Source organism: Wyeomyia smithii, chromosome 3 (genome assembly GCF_029784165.1).
Source record: "Wyeomyia smithii strain HCP4-BCI-WySm-NY-G18 chromosome 3, ASM2978416v1, whole genome shotgun sequence".
Classification (NCBI taxonomy): domain Eukaryota; kingdom Metazoa; phylum Arthropoda; class Insecta; order Diptera; family Culicidae; genus Wyeomyia; species Wyeomyia smithii.
The window spans coordinates 244703252-244724236 of record NC_073696.1 but is presented as its reverse complement, the minus strand read 5'-3'; the positions used below and the strand labels follow the sequence as shown (position 1 = coordinate 244724236).

At 38.6% G+C, this 20985-nt stretch overlaps 1 protein-coding gene across 3 annotated transcripts in view; it reads right to left on the bottom strand.

The window, feature by feature from the left end:
* LOC129726833 (nephrin) overlaps positions 1-20985 on the bottom strand; it is a 571231-nt gene that overhangs the window by 1395 nt on the left and 548851 nt on the right. Inside the window, exons 11-18 of one of the 3 annotated variants that reach the window (XM_055683972.1) lie at positions 17202-17283; positions 16977-17136; positions 16754-16890; positions 16228-16506; positions 15693-16015; positions 15455-15610; positions 9295-9588; positions 2-197 (exon numbers count right to left, since the gene is read on the bottom strand). In XM_055683972.1, the coding sequence (XP_055539947.1) occupies positions 63-197; positions 9295-9588; positions 15455-15610; positions 15693-16015; positions 16228-16506; positions 16754-16890; positions 16977-17136; positions 17202-17283 (1566 nt within the window). In that variant the 3' untranslated portion in view covers positions 2-62. Of the gene's footprint in view, position 1; positions 198-9294; positions 9589-15454; positions 15611-15692; positions 16016-16227; positions 16507-16753; positions 16891-16976; positions 17137-17201; positions 17284-20985 lie in introns of those variants that run through there. The other 2 variants (XM_055683974.1, XM_055683973.1) reach the window with 2 other exon arrangements.

Sequence of the window (20985 nt, the reverse complement as noted above, 5' to 3'; positions counted from 1 at the left end):
AAAAGAACGACGGGTATCTGGTTATGCTTTTGGGTGTGTGCATTCGATTCGCAGTTTTATCGTCAATTGTCAACCGACTGACGACCGTTTTGGCTTTTTTGGCTTTTGACAGGAGAGACGCCACTGGGACCAGGTCTGGGATCATCTTCAGAAATTGGCAGTGGAGGTGGCGGCGGTGGTGGTGGTGGAAGTACAAACTAATAAAATGGGTAAACAAAAAAAGAAACCAAAACTGTCAATTAATTTTTATATTAAAATACAAAAACCTGTTTTAAAACAAAATGATTGTAACGTGAAAAAATAATTCGAGAATGTATGTTTCACTATTTCTACGAGTTTGCAGCTTTTGTGATAGAAAAAAAAAAGATTTCACTGGCCTGACTCAGAAGTGTTAGTCAAACAAAATTACATTAAGTAACGGCAACGTCCTAAAGTCAAATTTTGCGCTTACTCACTGTGAACTAGTTTGAATTAATAATTTTTAAACCATCACTAAATCATTCCAGAATTCCAGAATTCATTTCCCCTAAAAGGTTTGCTCCTGTTGGAGCTAAAATTAGTAATCAATAAATCATCGGTATTCCTATTCAGCGCTTCCTGCTGGGAATCAAGAGCCAGGCTCTGCCCACAAATAGAGCAATGATTTTCCATTCTATTTTTTCATCCAAATCGAGCAAAGGGGGGTTTTGGAATTGTTCCGATGTGGTCTGCCTTTCACAACAATGGGCCCGACGAAGTAAAAAAAACCGATCAATCAATCAAACCGTCTTCGTTCGACGGCGACGTTGACGACCTTGAGGGCTTTGCAAAGTCTGAGTGGGCTGTTTAAAATTACGGATGCGTCCGGTAGTGGGGGAGGCAACCCTCCGTTTTGTGGAGGGCAACTGCACACCGCACACCGAGACCACAAAACAACAGCAGACGGTAGATCAATCTCTTCCTTGGAAGGGCAATCCACCGCACCGTGCGTCGTCGTCAATGTCGTCGTTGTCAGTCCGTTGCCCGGGACGAGGGAAAGCCATTAGGAAATGAAATTGATTGTAATTTTACATTATTCTCCCGCCAAAACCACCGGAGCTCGTGCCGAACCGTTGAATAAAGTGATGAGTTTGATAAATTACCACCGTATGATTTGTATCGAGGGTTGCGTCCGTGTGTGATTGTGTGGGCGGAGGGTTGCTGAAAGCTAAAGATTCCCGTGATCAATCACTCACTAATGGTGGAATCGTCGATTCATGCAGCGGAATCAAACTGTTCTGCTTTTTTATGAGCGTTCAGTGCCCGGTCGTTCTTTGCTCTCTTTCGAAAAGTAAAGACATAACTGGATTTCTTTGTTGTTGGACAAAATAATTTGTGACCTTGCTAAAAAAGTTATTTCAATTTTATCGAATCTCGAAATCAATGATGTCTCGTTGCAAACTTGAAACTAAAATTTCGGAATCCCACCTGAGTTGATTGCACGCACAACATAATCGGACCGTCACCTGCGTGCATTTTATCGGCAGTTGTCACCAAATTAATCCCCGTGCAGCGCGTGGTTCGATGGATTCGCCAAAATTCGAATTTGATGAATATTTGAAAAGCAATCAAACAAAGTGATGGCCAGCGTAAACCGCGAAAATGCAACGGGAAATGATTGAGGAGGCATTTGAGGAAGTGGGGGAATGTGTCCTTATATAAGCAAACATACACGTGGCGGGATTGGGTAAAGTTTGGTGATCAAAGCGGCCCCCAGACAATGAGAAACTATAGGGTTCTGGATCATGGTTGGGCCAAATGTGGCTAGTTTAAAGATGTATAAAAATTCATGTCATTATCAATATTTTTTGTAGGCATAAAATTATACATCCAGCGAAAAAATACCTTTTTGTACTACAGGTATAATAATAGATTCAATATATAAGATACGATAAATCCATGGTTGGACCTCTTTACTTTTAAGGCTTCATGCAATTTTATTGTTATTTTGATTTGTTTTGTCCTCAACAAGGTTAAATTTCAAACTTAGGCTTAATCAGGAATTAGGTCAATATATATTTTAACTCAATCTTGCAGTTGGATGTAGTTTTTCACAATTTTAGCCCCACATAATTTGGACTTTTTACGTCTTTTAGACCTAATTGGGATTCTGCTGTTAAGAGTTTCGCAAGCGTTTCTCAACACATTAATCGGTTCGATTAATCGATTTTGAAATGATTTGTTTGTCTTTTCAAAACTCAATTTCTCTTATCTAATAAAAATAGTTTTGTGCAAAGCCACGACCGCAAGGTTGACGTAGGACTGCATAGAGCTGTTTGTTGAAACACTTGCACTGTTGCAAATGATTACGATAAGTATTTTCTAATTGTAATAACTTTTATCTTGCACTGTTTCTAAGTGTAAATTTCTGGAAATATTGTGGTGGCCCTGAAAAGATTGCAAATGGCAACTGGGGTTGATAGACGGCAACACAACAACGAATGAAAATTCGAGAAATTAACAAGCAACGATGCTATACATTCGACATTTTGTGCAAACGAGTAGAAAGAGTGCCATAGGCTTTTAATTCACGTATAAAAATACGATATTACTGACTGAACAGGATAAAACAGCATTTTATTTCAAGGTTTAGCGCAGAGCTTTCGAAAAAAAAAAAAAACGATTAATTTTGAATCACTGGTTTAGTTGCCTTGAAAAGAACAGTTTATTGTAAAAATTGAATATGACGCTAATCAAAACCATTGTGTTGCCCCGATAGTGAGGAAGAAGACAGTCTGACAACACAAATTGAAAAAACCGCACTGCTGTTGGAATGTGTTACCGACCGAAAAGTGTTTAAGTCGAAAGCAAACTCGGAAAGCCAGCTGATACTGCCGCAACCCACTGCACTACTGCTGAGACAGGACCGTCCGACCATCCCACCATTACCAGGTTCTTTTATAGCCCGAAGGGTGCATTCTCATTCAACTAGGAATACTGTTTTGTCGACCTTTTTAATAAAAGCCAGCAAGCGACCAATCAGGGGACGTAATTTTCGTTTCAACAAGGCCAGACAATTTTCGAAAGCACAATGTACAATAGTTCGCATAATCAAACAACAATTTTCTGCATTTGTGCAAATGTGTGTAAAATTTTCCAATCGATTGTTGCAAGAATAAGCACAGAATTCGTCCTCTTTCTGTTTTAAGATTTACATTTTTGCACCCTTATGTAACCGAATTTCCTAAGAGACGTAGTTATACGTCAAAAACACAAAAAAAATGCGATACGAGTCAAGTTTACCATCCCTGACGGTTTTTGTAATTCTAGGCGTCCAGCGGTTTTAAAATAAATTTGGCAACTGAATTGAAAATCATTTCCTGTCTCTTTTCAAAAAAATATTCCATCTCCATCAATCTAACCAAAGTATTATGTTCAGTTAGAAATTTCGCCAAAGATAATTTTCAACGTTCCTTGCTGTTAGCTAGCCGTATTTTTTGGGGGTTTCATCTAAATTAAGAATATTTTGATAGCTGTTTTCTACATAAATGTTTCGAAAGTATTTGATATTATGGTAAATCACTTTGGAAAACATTTTTTTTGAAATTTTTTGTTTCCGAGTGGTGTTTGGAAAGATTGAGCAATTAATTTTCTTGTATCAAAAAGCAGGTCGAATTTTGCCTCTACTAATCCATTGGGTGTTTTTTTTACTTCCAATGGATTTTTTTACGAATGCAAAATAATTTCTATCACCTATTCTAGCGTTGGAAAAAATCATCCAACGACTGTTCGAACGGCGCAATGTTTGGTAAATATGGCGGGCTTTTTATTCCGACTACTATGGCAGCATGACGCCGAGCGTTGTCGTGCAGTAGTTTCGATCAGTTACAAAATCTCATAATAAATAACATCGTATTTACCCTCCAATTTGAACAGTGTGATGTTTGCAGCTTGTATATTCGGCCGAGTCAACGATGTAGAAGCATGACCGGGCAGTCGTTATGAACTTCTTCTCTTTTTTAGTTGTTGTTATGAATCCATGTTCATCACCCTTCACGCTGGGACAGAAATATCGTTTCTTTTTGCCGCTGGGGCTGTTATTCATAAGCAAAAGAACGACGCTTTTTTCCCCATATTTTTTAATTTTAAATCGTGCAGTTGCATCTCAAAGCATGCATCTCAAAGCATGCAGTTGCTAGGAAATGGCTTGGTGGGTATTTTTGCATAACGAAACAAGCTGTTCCTGCGTTTGGCATGGATTCTGGATTCAGTTTTTTGTCTTTCTCTATGCGTACAGTCGTCAGCATCGAAATTATCGTCTTTAAAGTGACGGAACCAATCATGGCACATTGTTTTACTTAGAGCAGTGTTTTCGTGAACTTTTTTACTCTTGATGTGCTTCAGCTCCCGTTTTCTTGGAATGAAATGAGAAAAGCTTCTCGTGAATGACGATTGTTTGACACACAAGCAGATATTTTCACACATCTAAGAGTATTATTGTTTCATTTTTTGGAACCCCTCTATCTGCCTCAAAACTTCTTGACGTCGGTGTGATGTCAATGTGACAGGTAAACGATAAATATTAAAACATATCAACCAATATTATATGAAATTATCTAAATATTTTTCAGGAAAATATACGTGACTAGCCCCCAGGTCGCAAGAATAATTAGAAATATTTCTGTATTGTTTCAGGTTTTTGACGACATGCTTTTTTCGGTCTTCCATTTCTGTTTGTGTGTCTATGGCCTTTCCTTGTAGTTTGTAATGAAGTTTCAAATTTAGAGCTTCAACAATTGTCTTCCCATGATTTAAGGCTCCACTGGGAAGGTTTGCACACCTCTGGTTATTTCTTTGGTTGTCAAGAAAATATTTCTAGGTAATAGAAATAAAATTTTCAATAAACTTATCTTTTCTGAAGTATTGAGGATTTTGTCGAATTGTAATAATTTTTAATCTACCTATCCAATCAACATGCGGTAGCAAAATAATTGTAGTAAAAACATTTTTGCAGGATTTTCTAAACTATAGTAGTTTTCTTTACGGACGGTGCACATTTATTACTAGTACTGATTGAACTGTCGGAGTTGCGCGCCAAAATATTCGTCTCACGGGCGTATGAGTGACAGAGAAACTGCATTACTCACAATAGAAAACTTAATGTATATCCGACAGCCGCGGCGTACAGACGCTAATACGAAATTGTTGAAAGTGAACGTGTTCTTTTACTTTTTTCCAGGATTTTTCCTTCTCAGAATTGATATTCCACAACTTTTCCTCTGACGTATAATGTCAGCGAACATCAGAGAATATAATGAAAATGTTTAATGAATAAGTGAATGAAGTGAATGAATAAGTAATAGATTAACTCAAACATGATAAATCGTTAGTGATTTTATTGTGACGTCATATACTTTTAGGTTAGAGAAAATGTTTGATCTTGCGCCGAATCATCGTCATTTGCGGAAAGTGTTATTTTTCTCATTTCATTCTGAGAAAGGGCGGCTGAAGTGCATCGAGAGTTAAAGCAAGATAACAGAAATGCTAATTTACGTGAAACAGCAAGTCGTGATTCATGGGCGTAGCCATGATTTGCATTAGGGGGCTAAGCAAGCTCCTAAAAATTATAGAAGCAAAAAGAAAATTATAATAGAAAAATTATCAATACGCTAAGGTCGCTTATTACGCGGGGGATACGTAATGCATAAAAAGGAGTGAAATAAAAACAGCGTAAATTCCGAAATCTACGCAAAAGAAAAGACTTGTCGATTCCGAAGTTCACGTAACGCATGAAATCCACGTAACGCATGAAAATCTACTTTAGTGTACTAGTATTTTGTGATTTATTTTTACCAATTTTTTTTTTAAATAATAAAAAAGTTATAGTAAATTGGGTAGTCTTGTGTGCTGCCACTGATGATGATTTTGAATCGGTGCACCATGAGGGATAACGCACCTTTAATGATTTCGAATGCTATTTTTTACGTGTCGATTTTACTGGTGATTTGCATAACATACCGAGCAGAGATTTATAGTAATAAATATATTTGTATGGCAGACTCTACTAGATATTTTTTCTGTAGCCTTTCAGTTATAATATAAAATTTGATTGCTTGAAAAATATTGCAGAAGGTTTTCCCTACAGTAAAATCTCTCTGAGCATAGTAATGCATTCAGAGCTTATGCTCTGAATTTTTTCGGAGAAGCGAAAAAAATCACTTTCTTAGAAAACAATTTGTTGTAAAAACGTAAACCGGAGACAGAGAGCTGAAAAGTGTTAACATACATCACAAAAGCCGAAAAAAGAAGTGCAACATACAAGTACAACACACGGAGTGGTGAACACTCGCCCAGAAGCTCTAACTGGAAAGTGTATCGCTTTTTAACAATTCCTGTAAATTTTGGTTTCAGAGACTTCAATGAGTTTTTCTGTAAGCAAACGTAGAAGCGACGAACCAGGCGAGCAATTACTTTGCGGCCTTTTGACGTTTATCTGCATTTCCTAGGGGTACCAAAATTGACCAGTACAGTTAAAGAGCTATAATATTTCCAGGGCAACTTTGTTTTTCGCTTTTATCGACCAGTATTGTACAGAAGTAGGAACATATTTATAATTTATTATTTTTCCATTTCAGTTTAAACAGTTGTCATTTGGAAGACCCATATTGCGCAAAGATTTTAACCAAATTGTTAATAAATTAAACTCTCCTATAACAGTACTGAAGTCTATTGAATGACTCTATGGATTCATATCACTGTTTAAACAGAATCATTCAGAGAAAGGTACGAAGTAGAGTGAAGACGAAAATATTTTTGCTGTAAAAGGCGAAGTTTTGTGAAAAATTATTCGACAAAGTTTTCGTGGCCAACGCTTAAAAAATTCTTATCTCAGTGACTATTTCAGTCGAGATTCGAGCATACATACATATGGCTTGCTCGGTTTCAGAAAGCCATGTGGATCAATTACGTGAAAAAAAATTTTTTTTTTCATATTACTTTTTCAAAAAGTTTTAAAACGTTTGAAATCCGATTTTCCCATACATCGACTCCGTTTGAAAATTTTTAAAATCACAGAAAGTTTAATCGATGTTTCATGCAGTTAGGTTTCAAAAATTACACTTTTTTTAATCGGCCAAACTTTGACAAATTTCGACCACCTCGAAGCTCCATTTTCCAAAGTTGAGTTGAGCTCAAGTTTTGCATGGGACAAAAATGAAGTTCTGCTCTAAGTTTAAAAATCCCGAAAGGGAGTACAGACTCCTCCCCCCCCATGGTTACGCCTGTGCTGTGATTGGTTGCCTGGCTTTAAGAGCGGTAATTTCGATGTTGGCAACTGTCCGTGTGAAGCAAGGTTAAAAACCCAACTGCAGGAATTGTTCAATGAAAATCCATGTTAAACGCAGGAACAGCTTGCTCCGGTATTAGAAGTTACCCTCCAAGCCATCTTCAAGCGACTGCATTATAACTTGAAGGTAAGGGATGTTCGGCGTTGTTTTTGCTTGTGAACAACTGCTCCAGTGGCAAAAACCGAACGAAACCATTACTTAGGAACGGTATTGACTTGAATTGAGCACTGCGCGAAAAACGGCCACATTCGGAGCTGAGTTATTCTACTGTACTCGGCTTCACATTACCAGAGTCGCTAAAACTTACAAAGAAAAACTTAAACGGAAAGTTTTACTTCATTTATTGCAACGGTATTCGAGCTCTGTCTGAATGATGGAACGAAGTTGTAGCTAGTCATGGGCAGATTTATAGGCAGATAATTATTTTTTCAAAATAAAGTTGCACAGCGAAAATTTAGTTGCGCACTTAAGGTAAAACGGCTTTGAAGCCAAAAATGGCCGATTTCAAGCCACCTCGTCGAATTTTCAAAGGTACAAGATTCGGTAACAGTTAATGTGTCACCTGTGAAAGCGAGTTTTGTGTTTGACGTGGGGGTCAGAAAATGACACAAATATTATCATTCTTATTTAAAAAACTGTTCTAATTAATCTTGAATGTTCACCAAAAAATGGAAGCAATGTCAGGCATCATGCAGGCATATATCCTTTAAATAAGATGGACTCATACCCTTGTATACCATGGCTTTTTAAACTACCTATCTGATACTTGATCTGATAATTAAACTTCGGAAGCTCACCAAAACCACATAAGAGACAAACAGTGATTTCAAAGTCAATTCAAATGCTGAAAGGCGAATGTTTTGAGTAAATTGACGCTTTTGATTTCATTCCGATTTTCCAGAGTCTTTTTGACACCTTCTGACCAAATTTTAAATATGTTCTCTTCAGCGTCGTTAAGTCATGAGTTCAAATTATAAGCATTCAATACATTTTTCAATAAGTTTTAGATACAAGGGAAAAGGATCTGTATCTTATGGTTTTTTGAGCTTTTTTTGTGAAGTCATGTTCAAAATATTTGTACGCTAAGCCGCAACAGACCGAAACAGATGATTCATTAGTAGACGGGTTGAAAATTATTTCAGAATATAAAATTTTACGTATTATAATGCATACAAATAGCATAAATTAAATCTTTCATGTTCAAGATTGTTTTTTTTTTCCTTTTGTTTTTATTGACAAAAATCGTCGTTTTTAAAACGTTATATCAAATAATTTCCATTATCTCGAAACAAATTATTGTTTTATTAAACATACATTCCATTCGAAAACCATAAATTGAGTACACTTGATTCTTTTTTCACGCGATAGATACGTCCTCGCAAAAAAGAATCGCGTAAAAAAAATCGCGTACTTTTGAACAAATCGTGTAAAAAAAAGTTCGCGTCGTTTTGACAAAATCTTTCGCCATGTGGTGTGTATGTGTGTATGTATGCGTGTTTGTATATGTTTGTGTATGTGTCCATTTGTGTGTATGTATGTGTGTGTTGTATCTTGGCTCATATACAAATGTTTCCCATGTCACAAATCACGTAATTTGAAGAGAATCGCGTCAAAAAAGATTGCGTAATTTAGAGAAAATCGAGTACAAAAAATTGTGTAAAATAAATTCACGTAAAAAAATGTCACGTGAGAACAGAATTCAGTGTAATTAAACCTCTCAGGGTATAACAACTTTCACCAATACAGGAGCACACAAGAAGAGGTGAATCGGTGAAGTATTCGAAGTAAATATCTCCAATCATGACACAAAACAGTCATTCACAATAAACAAAATTGTGAAGTAAATGAACTTTTAATGTTATAGAGACACTTTTCGACAAAATACTTCAATATTCGAACAGACAGCTTTTCCATGCCTTAAAAGTCTGGATCAATCACAACACATTCGCAGGACTGTTCCAATTCGTGCCACATAACCCTACCAACTTACCGCTTCGTTTGAACAGAGTGACGGACTGCTGACGGGCACGTGGCCAGCGAAAAGTGGCGGCGGAGGAAAGCGCTCGGTGAGTCCGGCTGCCACTGCCGCCGCTGCCGAGGTGGGAACGGGCACCATTATCCCCAGGGACGTCGCTGGCTGATGATGTTGCTGTTGGTGCTGCTGCTGGTGGTGGTGCTGGGCTTGCTGCTGTTGATGGCCGGTGTGCGAAATGGGAATACCAGCTCGGGTATTTGTATAAACCAAATTTGTTGAATGTACTGATGGATGGTGTGCCAAATCAATCTAAATTGTATTTCATTTTATTGCGGCGTGCGTATTGTTGTTTCCGACGGTTTATTTCCCCGGATTATTTTTTGTTTTGTTATGCGGGGGCGTAATGTGATGTACCGTCAGCCCAGGGTGCAATTTATGCCGTCAGTTTCCCATGAAGGGCCGGTTTTATGTTATTTCCGGAACGAGACGGGTATTTTATTTTTAGTGTTTTCCATAAAAAGAGCCGTTGAGTACGATTCCGCGGTCGATTCAGGCAAGCGGTACATGCAAAGACAGATGAATATGAAAATTTCATTAAAATACTAACAAGTTGGTGGAAGACATTCTATTAAACCAAAACAGTTCTTCGAGAAAATTTAAGCAATACCAATAAAAGTTGAATATCATTAAATATAAACAAGGAATTTAAGATAAGCGTTAGCTGATAAATATATTTAACCTTCCGATGGTTTACAGCGACCGGGCAGTTCGCCCACTTCCACAACAGTACGGCACGCTAATAAACAACTAAAATAATCAACTATCGTAGAGCCCAAATAAATAGCTCGGCCATTTCGGTATGACACCGGGATCTGGCATTCGTTGAATCGCGAACATATCTCTGCAGTTATGTTATGATTGGAATTTTTGGCACCCGACACCGAGGTGGCGGTGGTTGGGTCCCTTCTTCACCCTTGGGAGTCATGAATCGTCTGAACGTCGCAATGGGCTTGAAAGTTTTGCCATTTCCGCCAAATGTATCACACGCTCCCGCACCATCAGCATGAACCGTTATGATTGTGTGTTTAATTTTCGAATTCTGTTCTATGCTACACGCAGCTTAAATTCAGCTGCCAGAAAGGTCCACCAGGAAATCAGATAATGAGAAATTTGTCCAATCATTCGTGAACCCACTGACCGAGCAGAATGGTTATTTTTTGGGAAATGGTATCATTGCTTTTACTTTTATCGTCGACATTCATGGTTCGTAGATTCATGGAATGCAAGTGGTGCGGAAATAGAGCGGTCGTTCACCTTGTGAACGAGAATGGAATTGCATTGCCAAACCACTGATACGATACGATGGTTAGTTCCAGATGATCAGTGTTTTGTTTTGGTCAAGCCAAAAAGTAGTGAAGGATATGAGTGTTGTGCCAAAAATTTAATTATCAAAAATATGCCATGCATATTTTTTAATTACCAAGAAATTTAAATCACAGCATTCTTCAAGCTTCCAGAACCAGTCAATATCCATTTAAATTCTTGACACTATTTTTTCACATTTTTGACACATGTAGAATAAAAATTTAAGTAAGCTATTCATATCGATTTCCATCCCGACTATTGAAATGGTACTACGAAATCTCAATATTATTTATTTGACGTCATTTTGAGTAAATAAGTGAATATGATTTAGCTCTTTTTTTTTATATAGTTTTTTTTTTAAGTGTTCCCTACCATTTCCACTAAAATATAAATGAATATGATGTGCACATAACATCATATTCAATTAGCAATTCAAAAGTTATCTTATGAATTGAGAAATAATACTGAATTTTTCTTTACATGAAACACAGATGAGTTATTCCACATGTAGTGACCACGAAAGAGCAAAAACTTGGACACGTCCATAACAGATTGTGTCTTAAGTTGGGAAAATCGTTTGTTTAGTGTCACTTTCGAAAGATTAAGACATTTTGGTGTCGATTGAAGTACCCTCTGTTTTATGGCAACCCCCTCTTTTTTGCAAAATAACGCATTTTTTGGTACTATCTATTTGTTCTCTTTTTGACGCTATAGACGTAAGACGCCCGAAAAATACTGATAGGTGATTTTGAAGGAAATAAACCAAGAAATGCAGAAAAAATAATTTCTGGACCGGAAGTGTTGCCAGATAGATTATTTTTGTATTTTTAAATTAAATTGGCATTTTCGGCAAATGCAACCAAATTTGTTTTAAATTTGATAGTGTCATTGTGTTCCTCGGAGAATTCTTCGTCAAAAACACTCCCGCTCTGAAGCAATCAGACCCATACTATATTATAACATTTTATTGAAAACCGTTTTGAATTTCTTGAATAATTTTTCTTACAGTTCATATACGTATGTACGTGAAACGTCCGAAAAATGCTGGTAAATGATTTTTGGAAAAAAAAACCTAAAAATCCAAAAACTATATTATTTTTTACCGAAAGTGTTGCCAGATAGATTATTTTGTAATTTAAAACTAGATTTGCATTTTATTATATAATATTTTAGAATATTTTACGTGAAAAACACTTATCACCCCGACGTAATAATAAATATTGGAAAATTTAAAAATAATTTTGTGAAAAAGTTATATCATATTATATCGGAGTTAAAATACGTAAAATGTTTCGAGGAATACGATGAAACTAGCAAATTAGAATAATAGCTTTATTTGCCGAAAAATGCAACTTTACATTTTACACATCAAAATATTCTATCTGGCAACACTTCCGGTTAAAAAAAATGTTTTTTAAGATTTTCTTTTTTTTTTAAAAGTTAATAGTAATTTTTACGTCTATACATTACAAGGAAAGCAAATTAGGTAAACTAAAACTATTTTCGTAAAAATGTTATAAAAATGGCTGCAACCCATCCACAAATTAGACAGAAACAAATTAGACTGACACAAATTAGACAGACACAAATTAGACAGACACAAATTAGAAAGACACAAATTAGACAGACACAAATTAGACAGACACAAATTAGACAGACACAAATTAGACAGACCAGTGAGTGAAAGTGAAAAAAAGCATTCATTAACGTTATTTTTTTACAATCCTTTCAGAGTTCTCCCTTCCCGCATCTTGCATGGAAGTGAACTGACAAAACACCTCATTACATTTCATGCGATGAAAGCAAGTCAACAAAATCAGTTTATCAGTTAACGAAGATTGTCAAGGCATCGGTCAGTGACAGTGAAAAAGTGTTTCGGTGAGGTTAATTTGGTTGAGTGGACTATTTGTTTTTCTTTTTCGCTTTGAAGTGAAGATCATTTGGTTGGATTTGTCGTCAAATTTTATTCCGTAATCGTGAACGATGTGGGCGATCTATTTCATCTGAGTATAACAGCACGTTACAAGGACGAAAATCTAGTGTATCTGAAAGAGTGCTGCGATCATTGGAAGTGAAAATTGAAAATGATTGGCTGTAATTTTTGAAGAATTTTGCTGGGGAAAATGACTTTTATCAGCACTGAGACAGACACAAATTAGACAGACACAAATTAGACAGACACAAATTATACAGATACAAATTAGACAGACACAAATTAGACAGACACAAATTAGACAGACACAAATTAGACAGACAGACAGACAGACAGACAGACAGACAGACAGACAGACGGACAGACAGACAGACAGACAGACAGACAGACAGACAGACAGACAGACAGACGGACAGACAGACAGACAGACAGACAGACAGACAGACAGACAGACAGACAGACAGACAGACAGACAGACAGACAGACAGACAGACAGACAGACAGACAGACAGACAGACAGACAGACAGACAGACAGACAGACAGACAGACAGACAGACAGACAGACAGACAGACAGACAGACAGACAGACAGACAGACAGACAGACAGACAGACAGACAGACAGACAGACAGACAGACAGACAGACAGACAGACAGACAGACAGACAGACAGACAGACAGACAGACAGACAGACAGACAGACAGACAGACAGACAGACAGACAGACAGACAGACAGACAGACAGACAGACAGACAGACAGACAGACAGACAGACAGACAGACAGACAGACAGACAGACAGACAGACAGACAGACAGACAGACAGACAGACAGACAGACAGACAGACAGACAGACAGACAGACAGACAGACAGACAGACAGACAGACAGACAGACAGACAGACAGACAGACAGACAGACAGACAGACAGACAGACAGACAGACAGACAGACAGACAGACAGACAGACAGACAGACAGACAGACAGACAGACAGACAGACAGACAGACAGACAGACAGACAGACAGACAGACAGACAGACAGACAGACAGACAGACAGACAGACAGACAGACAGACAGACAGACAGACAGACAGACAGACAGACAGACAGACAGACAGACAGACAGACAGACAGACAGACAGACAGACAGACAGACAGACAGACAGACAGACAGACAGACAGACAGACAGACAGACAGACAGACAGACAGACAGACAGACAGACAGACAGACAGACAGACAGACAGACAGACAGACAGACAGACAGACAGACAGACAGACAGACAGACAGACAGACAGACAGACAGACAGACAGACAGACAGACAGACAGACAGACAGACAGACAGACAGACAGACAGACAGACAGACAGACAGACAGACAGACAGACAGACAGACAGACAGACAGACAGACAGACAGACAGACAGACAGACAGACAGACAGACAGACAGACAGACAGACAGACAGACAGACAGACAGACAGACAGACAGACAGACAGACAGACAGACAGACAGACAGACAGACAGACAGACAGACAGACAGACAGACAGACAGACAGACAGACAGACAGACAGACAGACAGACAGACAGACAGACAGACAGACAGACAGACAGACAGACAGACAGACAGACAGACAGACAGACAGATAGACAGACATTTTTGATTTTTAGACATATATGATATTTTTGACGTTTTTGACATCTTTGACATCTTTTCGACATATTTGGCATTTTTGAAATTTTTGACATATTCGACATTGTGGACATTTTAGATATTTTTAACATTTTTGACATGTTTCAACATATCTGACATTTTTTGAATTTTTTGACATTTTTGTCATTTTTGACATTTTAGACATTTTTGACGTTTTTGACATTTTTGACATTTTTGACATTTTTGACATTTTTGACATTTTTGACATATCTGACATTTTTGACATTTTTGACATTTTTGACATTTTTGACATTTTTGACATTTTTGACATTTTTGACATTTTTGACATTTTTGACATTTTTGACATTTTTGACATTTTTGACATTTTTGACATTTTTGACATTATTAAATTAAATTAAATTAAGTCTTGTTATTTCTATTTTGCATTTTTAATCAGATTTTCGTTATTTGTGATAATTCATATTATTTTCAATAGCGTTGACATTTTTCAAATTAATTGCAGTTTTGACGTTTCTGACATTATTTTTATCTCTTGGACGTTTCTGACAGTTGCTACATTTTCAACATTATCAACATTTTTTTACTTATATGATGAGTTTGCAAATTGACATTTTTTCATTGAGTTTTTTTATCATTTTTGTCAAATTTAGCGTTTATACATTTTGGAGATTTGTACATTTTGAACATTTTATTCATCGGTTTATTGGTTTCGATTTTTGTTGTTTTTTATTTAGTTTTGTAAAATATTTATATCTCACTAATTATTGTAATGTTTTGTTTCATATGTTATTTTTACCATTTCTGTTTCACTTGTCTGGTTTGTAGTTCGACTAATTTAATGAGTTATATTAGTTTCATGACTGTTTTCGTTATTTTCCAAAGAATTCTCCCAATTTTTAGGAGTTCTAGTCTGTGTTATTGTACTTTCGCGAAACAAAAAATCTAGTTTTTTAAATTCAGAAATCTTAAAAGTTCAATCCCCACAAAGGTGAATATCCCCAAAATCAAAATTATCGTGTTACTGTTTGCCAAACAAATTGGCAGCAAAACCCCCCGGTCGGGCGTTTGTTTGCCCCCAAAACTGTCTGATTAGTACCAAGACCGAGTATAATTAACTACGTTACTGAAATCTACTTAACGTAGTAATAAATTCATCTCTTCACGATTTGTGCTTTCAGCCTGCAATACAGCACGGTAAAATTACCTGTGCATAGATTGTTGGTTCGCTTCGTTTGATGTCCGTCTGCCGGGGTCTTCCGAGAGTCGCACTCACGTACATCTGCTGCTTGTGGGGTTGCATCGGTATGCCACCGCCTCCTCCCCCAGCCATGGTCGTGAGGTCGGCGTACGTCAGATCATGCTGTTTTTGGTGAAAGTCAGCGACAGTCAGAGTAGAATCATTAGGTCAACGAAATTCGAATTTCGGGTCCGGACAAACTCACCTTGTGACTGTCGTTACTATAGCCACCGATCACCGGCGTGGGAATCATGCTGCTGTGCACCGGAATGTAGTTCTGATTATCGGCCAGCATCGCGGCACTAGGATAGACGTTCTGCTGCATACAGGCTCCGTCGCGCATCGTCGCGTAAAACGTTCGACTGTCGTAGGCTCCGACCGCGGGAGCCCCCGGCGGTCCGATTAGACCGCCCACTTGTTGGTGCTGCTGCTCGGCAAGTGCCGCGGTCGCGTACAACCGAGGGTGGGCACTACTGTTTAACCACTCGAAAGCTTTCTCGTCTTCTTCCAGCAGGTGCGGAAGTTTCCCTGCGGGATGTAGATAGACTGAAACTTATGGCAACTGGCTAGTATTCGTTAGGGAAACGGTGAATGCAAAAGTGCTTCCAGATGACATGGTTTAAAATAATTTACAGTGGAGAAAGCAGCAAATTTTCTCTCTAATTAGTAGTTAACCGACAGAACGGTAACTGAATAGACTTAGATTTTTTTCTATCAATGAATTACGCCACGGAACCTACCTTGCGGGATGATGTCCGGGTTCTTCTCGATGCTATCTATACTGCCATTGCACTGCTGTTCCCGGGCCAGTTCGCCTTCCGTTGGCAGGGATTGGCTGATGCCGGACGCGTCGTTTGTCGACATGTTGCTACAGTCGCGGTCTCTACCGGCCGAACCGCGCAACCGAGTGACGCACACGATGATGGATGCGATGGAGATGATGGCCGCTACCACTCCGAGCAGCGTTCCGATGAATGGCTTAATCTGGTGCAGCGTCGGTGCGTACACTAGGGACAAATCTGTATATTATGGGAGGAAGTAAGCGGTTAGAAGGGTAGGTCCAGGGTGTTAACCTGTTGGCTTCAGTGTAGACAGCAGCCGCAGTAACATGGCAAGCAAGCAAAGTGCTGGCGAAGCAATTAAAAGTTTTGATTATTAGTCCCAATTCGATCAACTTCAGAAGGGGGAAAATATCAAGCGTTTGCCCGCTGGTCAGAGGCTGTGCTGTACTGAAAGCTTATACTTGTGGAAAAAGTTTTAACTAACCGGTTTGTTTCTCCGGGTTCTTCAAAGTAAAGGCCTGCAGATAGGTTGGTTCGCTGGCACCTTTGGAGTTTCTGGCCGACAAGAATATGTTATATCCGACGCCTGGTTCCAGTCCTTTCAGGTCAAAGATGGGCACCCTTGTTGAAAAACGAATCGAAAGTTCAAACGGTGTGTGTCGGTTGGATAGATAGAATAATTTTTAGTGGTAAGGGCACATCATTACCTGCTCTTGATTGATCCAATCAGCTGCCGGTTCCCGATGACGTACATTTCCGCCAGGAACTCCTGATGCAAACCTCCGTCGAACCCTTCCAGACATTCGATCTGAAGCATGTCGAACGTCTGATTCAGAATAGTGCAGTTGGACAGCGGATCCGGTTTACCTGCAGAAGCAGAGAACAAGTTATGTGATTCAGTTTGAATTTGTTAGCGGTTTAGAACCACGTACCTGCCGGTATCAGATTAAACACGCACGGTTCGGCTTGGATTCCGATTTCGTTGCTTCCCCAGCACAGGAGAGTACCATAGTCCTGCGGAAGATAAAAAAAAAGCAGCGTACGATTCAAATGTTTGGCCGTAAATTGTGATTACAGGTAAACTTTAAAGTAACGTTGGCTTCGGTGTATTGAAGCTGGGACAAAAAAGTTGAAAATATGCCTATAACATTTTTTTTGTATTTTTTTCTCTAGGTATCGATGATACCTACTTGCTCCGGTAAAAAAACCGTTGAACGCAATCTAACGTTCATTTGGATTCATGATTTTGTATCACTGGCGATAATCTCTCAAAGATTCTCGCGATACTGTTGAATGCAAGTGAACTTGGATACAATAAATGTTATCGTGTTTGAATCATTCAGTCTCCTGCTATGGTATTCAGAACACTTAGAAGCGAAAAACAATCAGCACGCTTCTCTGGAAAACTTGTACGCGAGTGGATTTAATTGACGATAGTTGATGAATCAAAGAACACATTTGCGTGAAATATTGCTAGTGAGTGAAAATTTCCATGCTTGGGTACTGCTGTTGAGCTCTAGATTCCAATTTCCCTCTCAATTGGTTTCCTGGAAAGAACGCTGCAGAAAGGTTAACTTGGCGTCTCCATTGATTTGACAATGAAAGGTTCCCTATCGTGGTAAGTTGGTGTGAACTTGGTGGGGACTTTTGATGCAATTGTGCATACACTAGGGGCCAACGTGAAAAGTTTAGTATTTTCTGAATCGAAATTAAACGGTCTCGAAATTTCAGTTTTTAACCAATTAATTTTTAATTGTCTATAAATAGGTATAACCATTATTCGCCAGTTATGAATCGAGATCATTAAAGATTTTAATTAGAAGCGAATATTTTCGGTAATTTGTGGATTTTTTTGAAGTAGAATACTTCTCTCAGGAAGTTCGGCTACATAGGGATGTGAAATGAAAATCTAAAACCGAAAATAGTGAGAAATATGTCCAATTTCAAATGCTTATAAATCGGCTGGTATTCGATGGATTTCCTTCGTTCTTACAGCAATAGATTGGAAAATCTTCTAAGATTCTTGCCAGAAGAATATAATTGTAATTTTATTATTCACACTATTGTACTATTGAAAATAGTCAAGCATCGTCAAAACGAAAAATTCGACCTCTGATTGGTCGTTATATGATTGCTTCCCAAGCACGGTCGACAGAATTATATACCTTGCAATTGAAAACATGCTATTTGGCCTATATAAGAGCCTGTTTCAGCCGAAGCCGAAGCTAATAATAGTTCTAGACAGCGACAACAGCAGTCGTCCTCCCTTAGCAGCAGCACTAGCAGTGCAGTGGATACCAGCGATGGCGGAAAGCGGCCACAGCTGTGGCGTAGCAATGGGTAGCGCACTAGTTGCAGCGGATTCCAGCAATGATAGCAGCTGGACCAGCTGATGCAGGGACAGTGGATACCAATGGCAGCATATAGCGGATAGCGAACTTGTTGCAGCGGATCTCAGCATCGATAGTGGCTGATGCAGTGAGGCACTTTAGTCATGCAGTCTGTGCGATAGTGGGCACTAGTAAATGCATTCAATGAAAAGTTGACTCTTTTTGACAACACGTGAGCCGTCTAGTTTTGAGTGTTGAACCAGCATTTCACTGTTTATTTTATCACAAGGAATACTTTATTCGCACTGTCAGTGATAACGCGAAGATGTAATCGGCATCTTATCCGAAACTAAATTGAACAACAAATTGTCCTTTTCAGGATGAAATATAAACCTGATGATTAAAGCGTTAATATTTTCTCTTGAGTGAATTTACATTTTTAAATTTGTAAAAGTTATAAATTTTAGTTTATTTCCGTGTCTCAGAACGTACTGAATTATCTTTTCCTTCAGTCATGAGCACAACATCCGAACGAAATTCATCTCAAAATTTAAAAATTGTCAAGCCTCAATCATGGCAAGCAAATTACTATATTATTGAAAATGGTCAATCCTTGTTGAAGCGTAAAATTCGATTGATCTGATTAGTCAACGTTTATTTACTAGAAAAAATGACTGACACGCAAGCAGCCGGGTTATCTTTCTTGTAAAAGTATTCTACTTCAACCTTGCGGTCGTGGCTTTGCACACAACCCTCCTGTTATTTTTTCTAATGTATCTGGAGAATTTTTTTTTCACTGAAGAACCTTTGTAGGCTTTTAGACATATGGCTAACTGCTGTGAAGAAAATCAATTTGTTTCACTGTTTTTTTTTGTTCCTTTTTCAGCTACATAATCCGTGTTAGCAGCATCATAAAAACGAATTCGATATAGGAAAAAAGTTAAAGCCAAACTGTTCAGTGTTTTATAAGCATAGCATAGTCTACGAAAGTCCCGTTCATTAAAATAATAATATAAATGAATGCAGATTTTCGGCATGACTTTTAGTAAAACAGCCGTCGGCAAGTATTTCCATCAGTAACCTCGCCCTAATTCACAACACCGCACTGGCTTAAGAGCTGCACTATTATCCCAACATCCTTAATCTGCAGTACGGTTCAATTTACGACCCCACTTAAAATATTTCACACTCCTCAAAGAGAACGAAAAAAAAATCCAAAAAGGGATAAACTGTCAGCCAAGATCAGATTACCGCAGAGGGGCCCGTGAGATTGCTATAGTCTTTTATTTTTTTTCTCTCCACTTCTCACTTTCTCATCAGCGGCGCCTGGTTTCGCCATTAGTGGCAAAAAAGGATCCACTTTTAAGAGCTCATTTTGTTGCGGTTTGTGCCGGAGCCCGGTAAAAACCGACCGTTCCGTCAGGGCATCACCTTTTTCGCTAGGACGGAAGAATGGACGGCAGAAAAAAAAATCTTTTTTTTTCTTCGCTTTTATTTTTATTTTTCATTATCCCACTACTAGTGGTTGTTTCCTTACTTTCAAAACACGAACCTAGACGGCACACCCGACCTGAGATATGCGGGCACCTGTCAACTGAAAGCTGAGATGGCGGATGAACCCGGGATTGTGTGCGGTTTAATGTGTACTTTTCCACAAGCTTATCCGCACACGTTCCGTCAGGTTGATGGTCTAACGAAGTTTCGCCTCCTAGAGCGCGCGAGCAGGCCGCCCGGCAAGACGACGCAACGATCCAAGATAAGGACATCATCGCCTCCGGGTTTCACCTTTGCTGGCTGCTGCTGCTACGGCGGGTGGCAAAAGGGGTGAAATCCTTCGTAGTATGCATAAAAATTTCTGAACAGCGTAAGAAAGAACACCTTTCCCAGAGTGAACGAGCCGAGCCATGCCGGCGGAAGAAAAAGCAAACAGCTATTATGTTTTCAATTATCATAATTTCTTGTTTACAGTCTTGCTGCTGCAGAATCTGTTTGTACAGGCCGAGAAGTCGTCAAGGGTTTGCCACCCAGAGTACCCGGGCTGCTGGCTGAAATTTCTACCTTTGCCTCGGAGAGTGTCATTCCACTCGCACAGGTTTGAAGAAAGCTGCATCTGCTGCAGCAGTCTGGGGTACTTCGTTGCCGCTTGCCAAGATCGCCAGAAACGATTAGATTTTAATTTGCGTGGATAAAGAATGGGTCGTGTAATTGAAACAAAAGCAGCGCGAGAAGAAAGAAACTGAAACCGTAATGAAAGTAACATAATTCAACTGTCAGAGAAGAATTGTCTTAATCCCTCGACATTGGGTTTTAGAAAGTTCAGGTTGAAACGTAAGCGTGCTGTTATGTGGTTCATTTGAATAAATTTGTTTTCAAGAAGAGAGCGGGT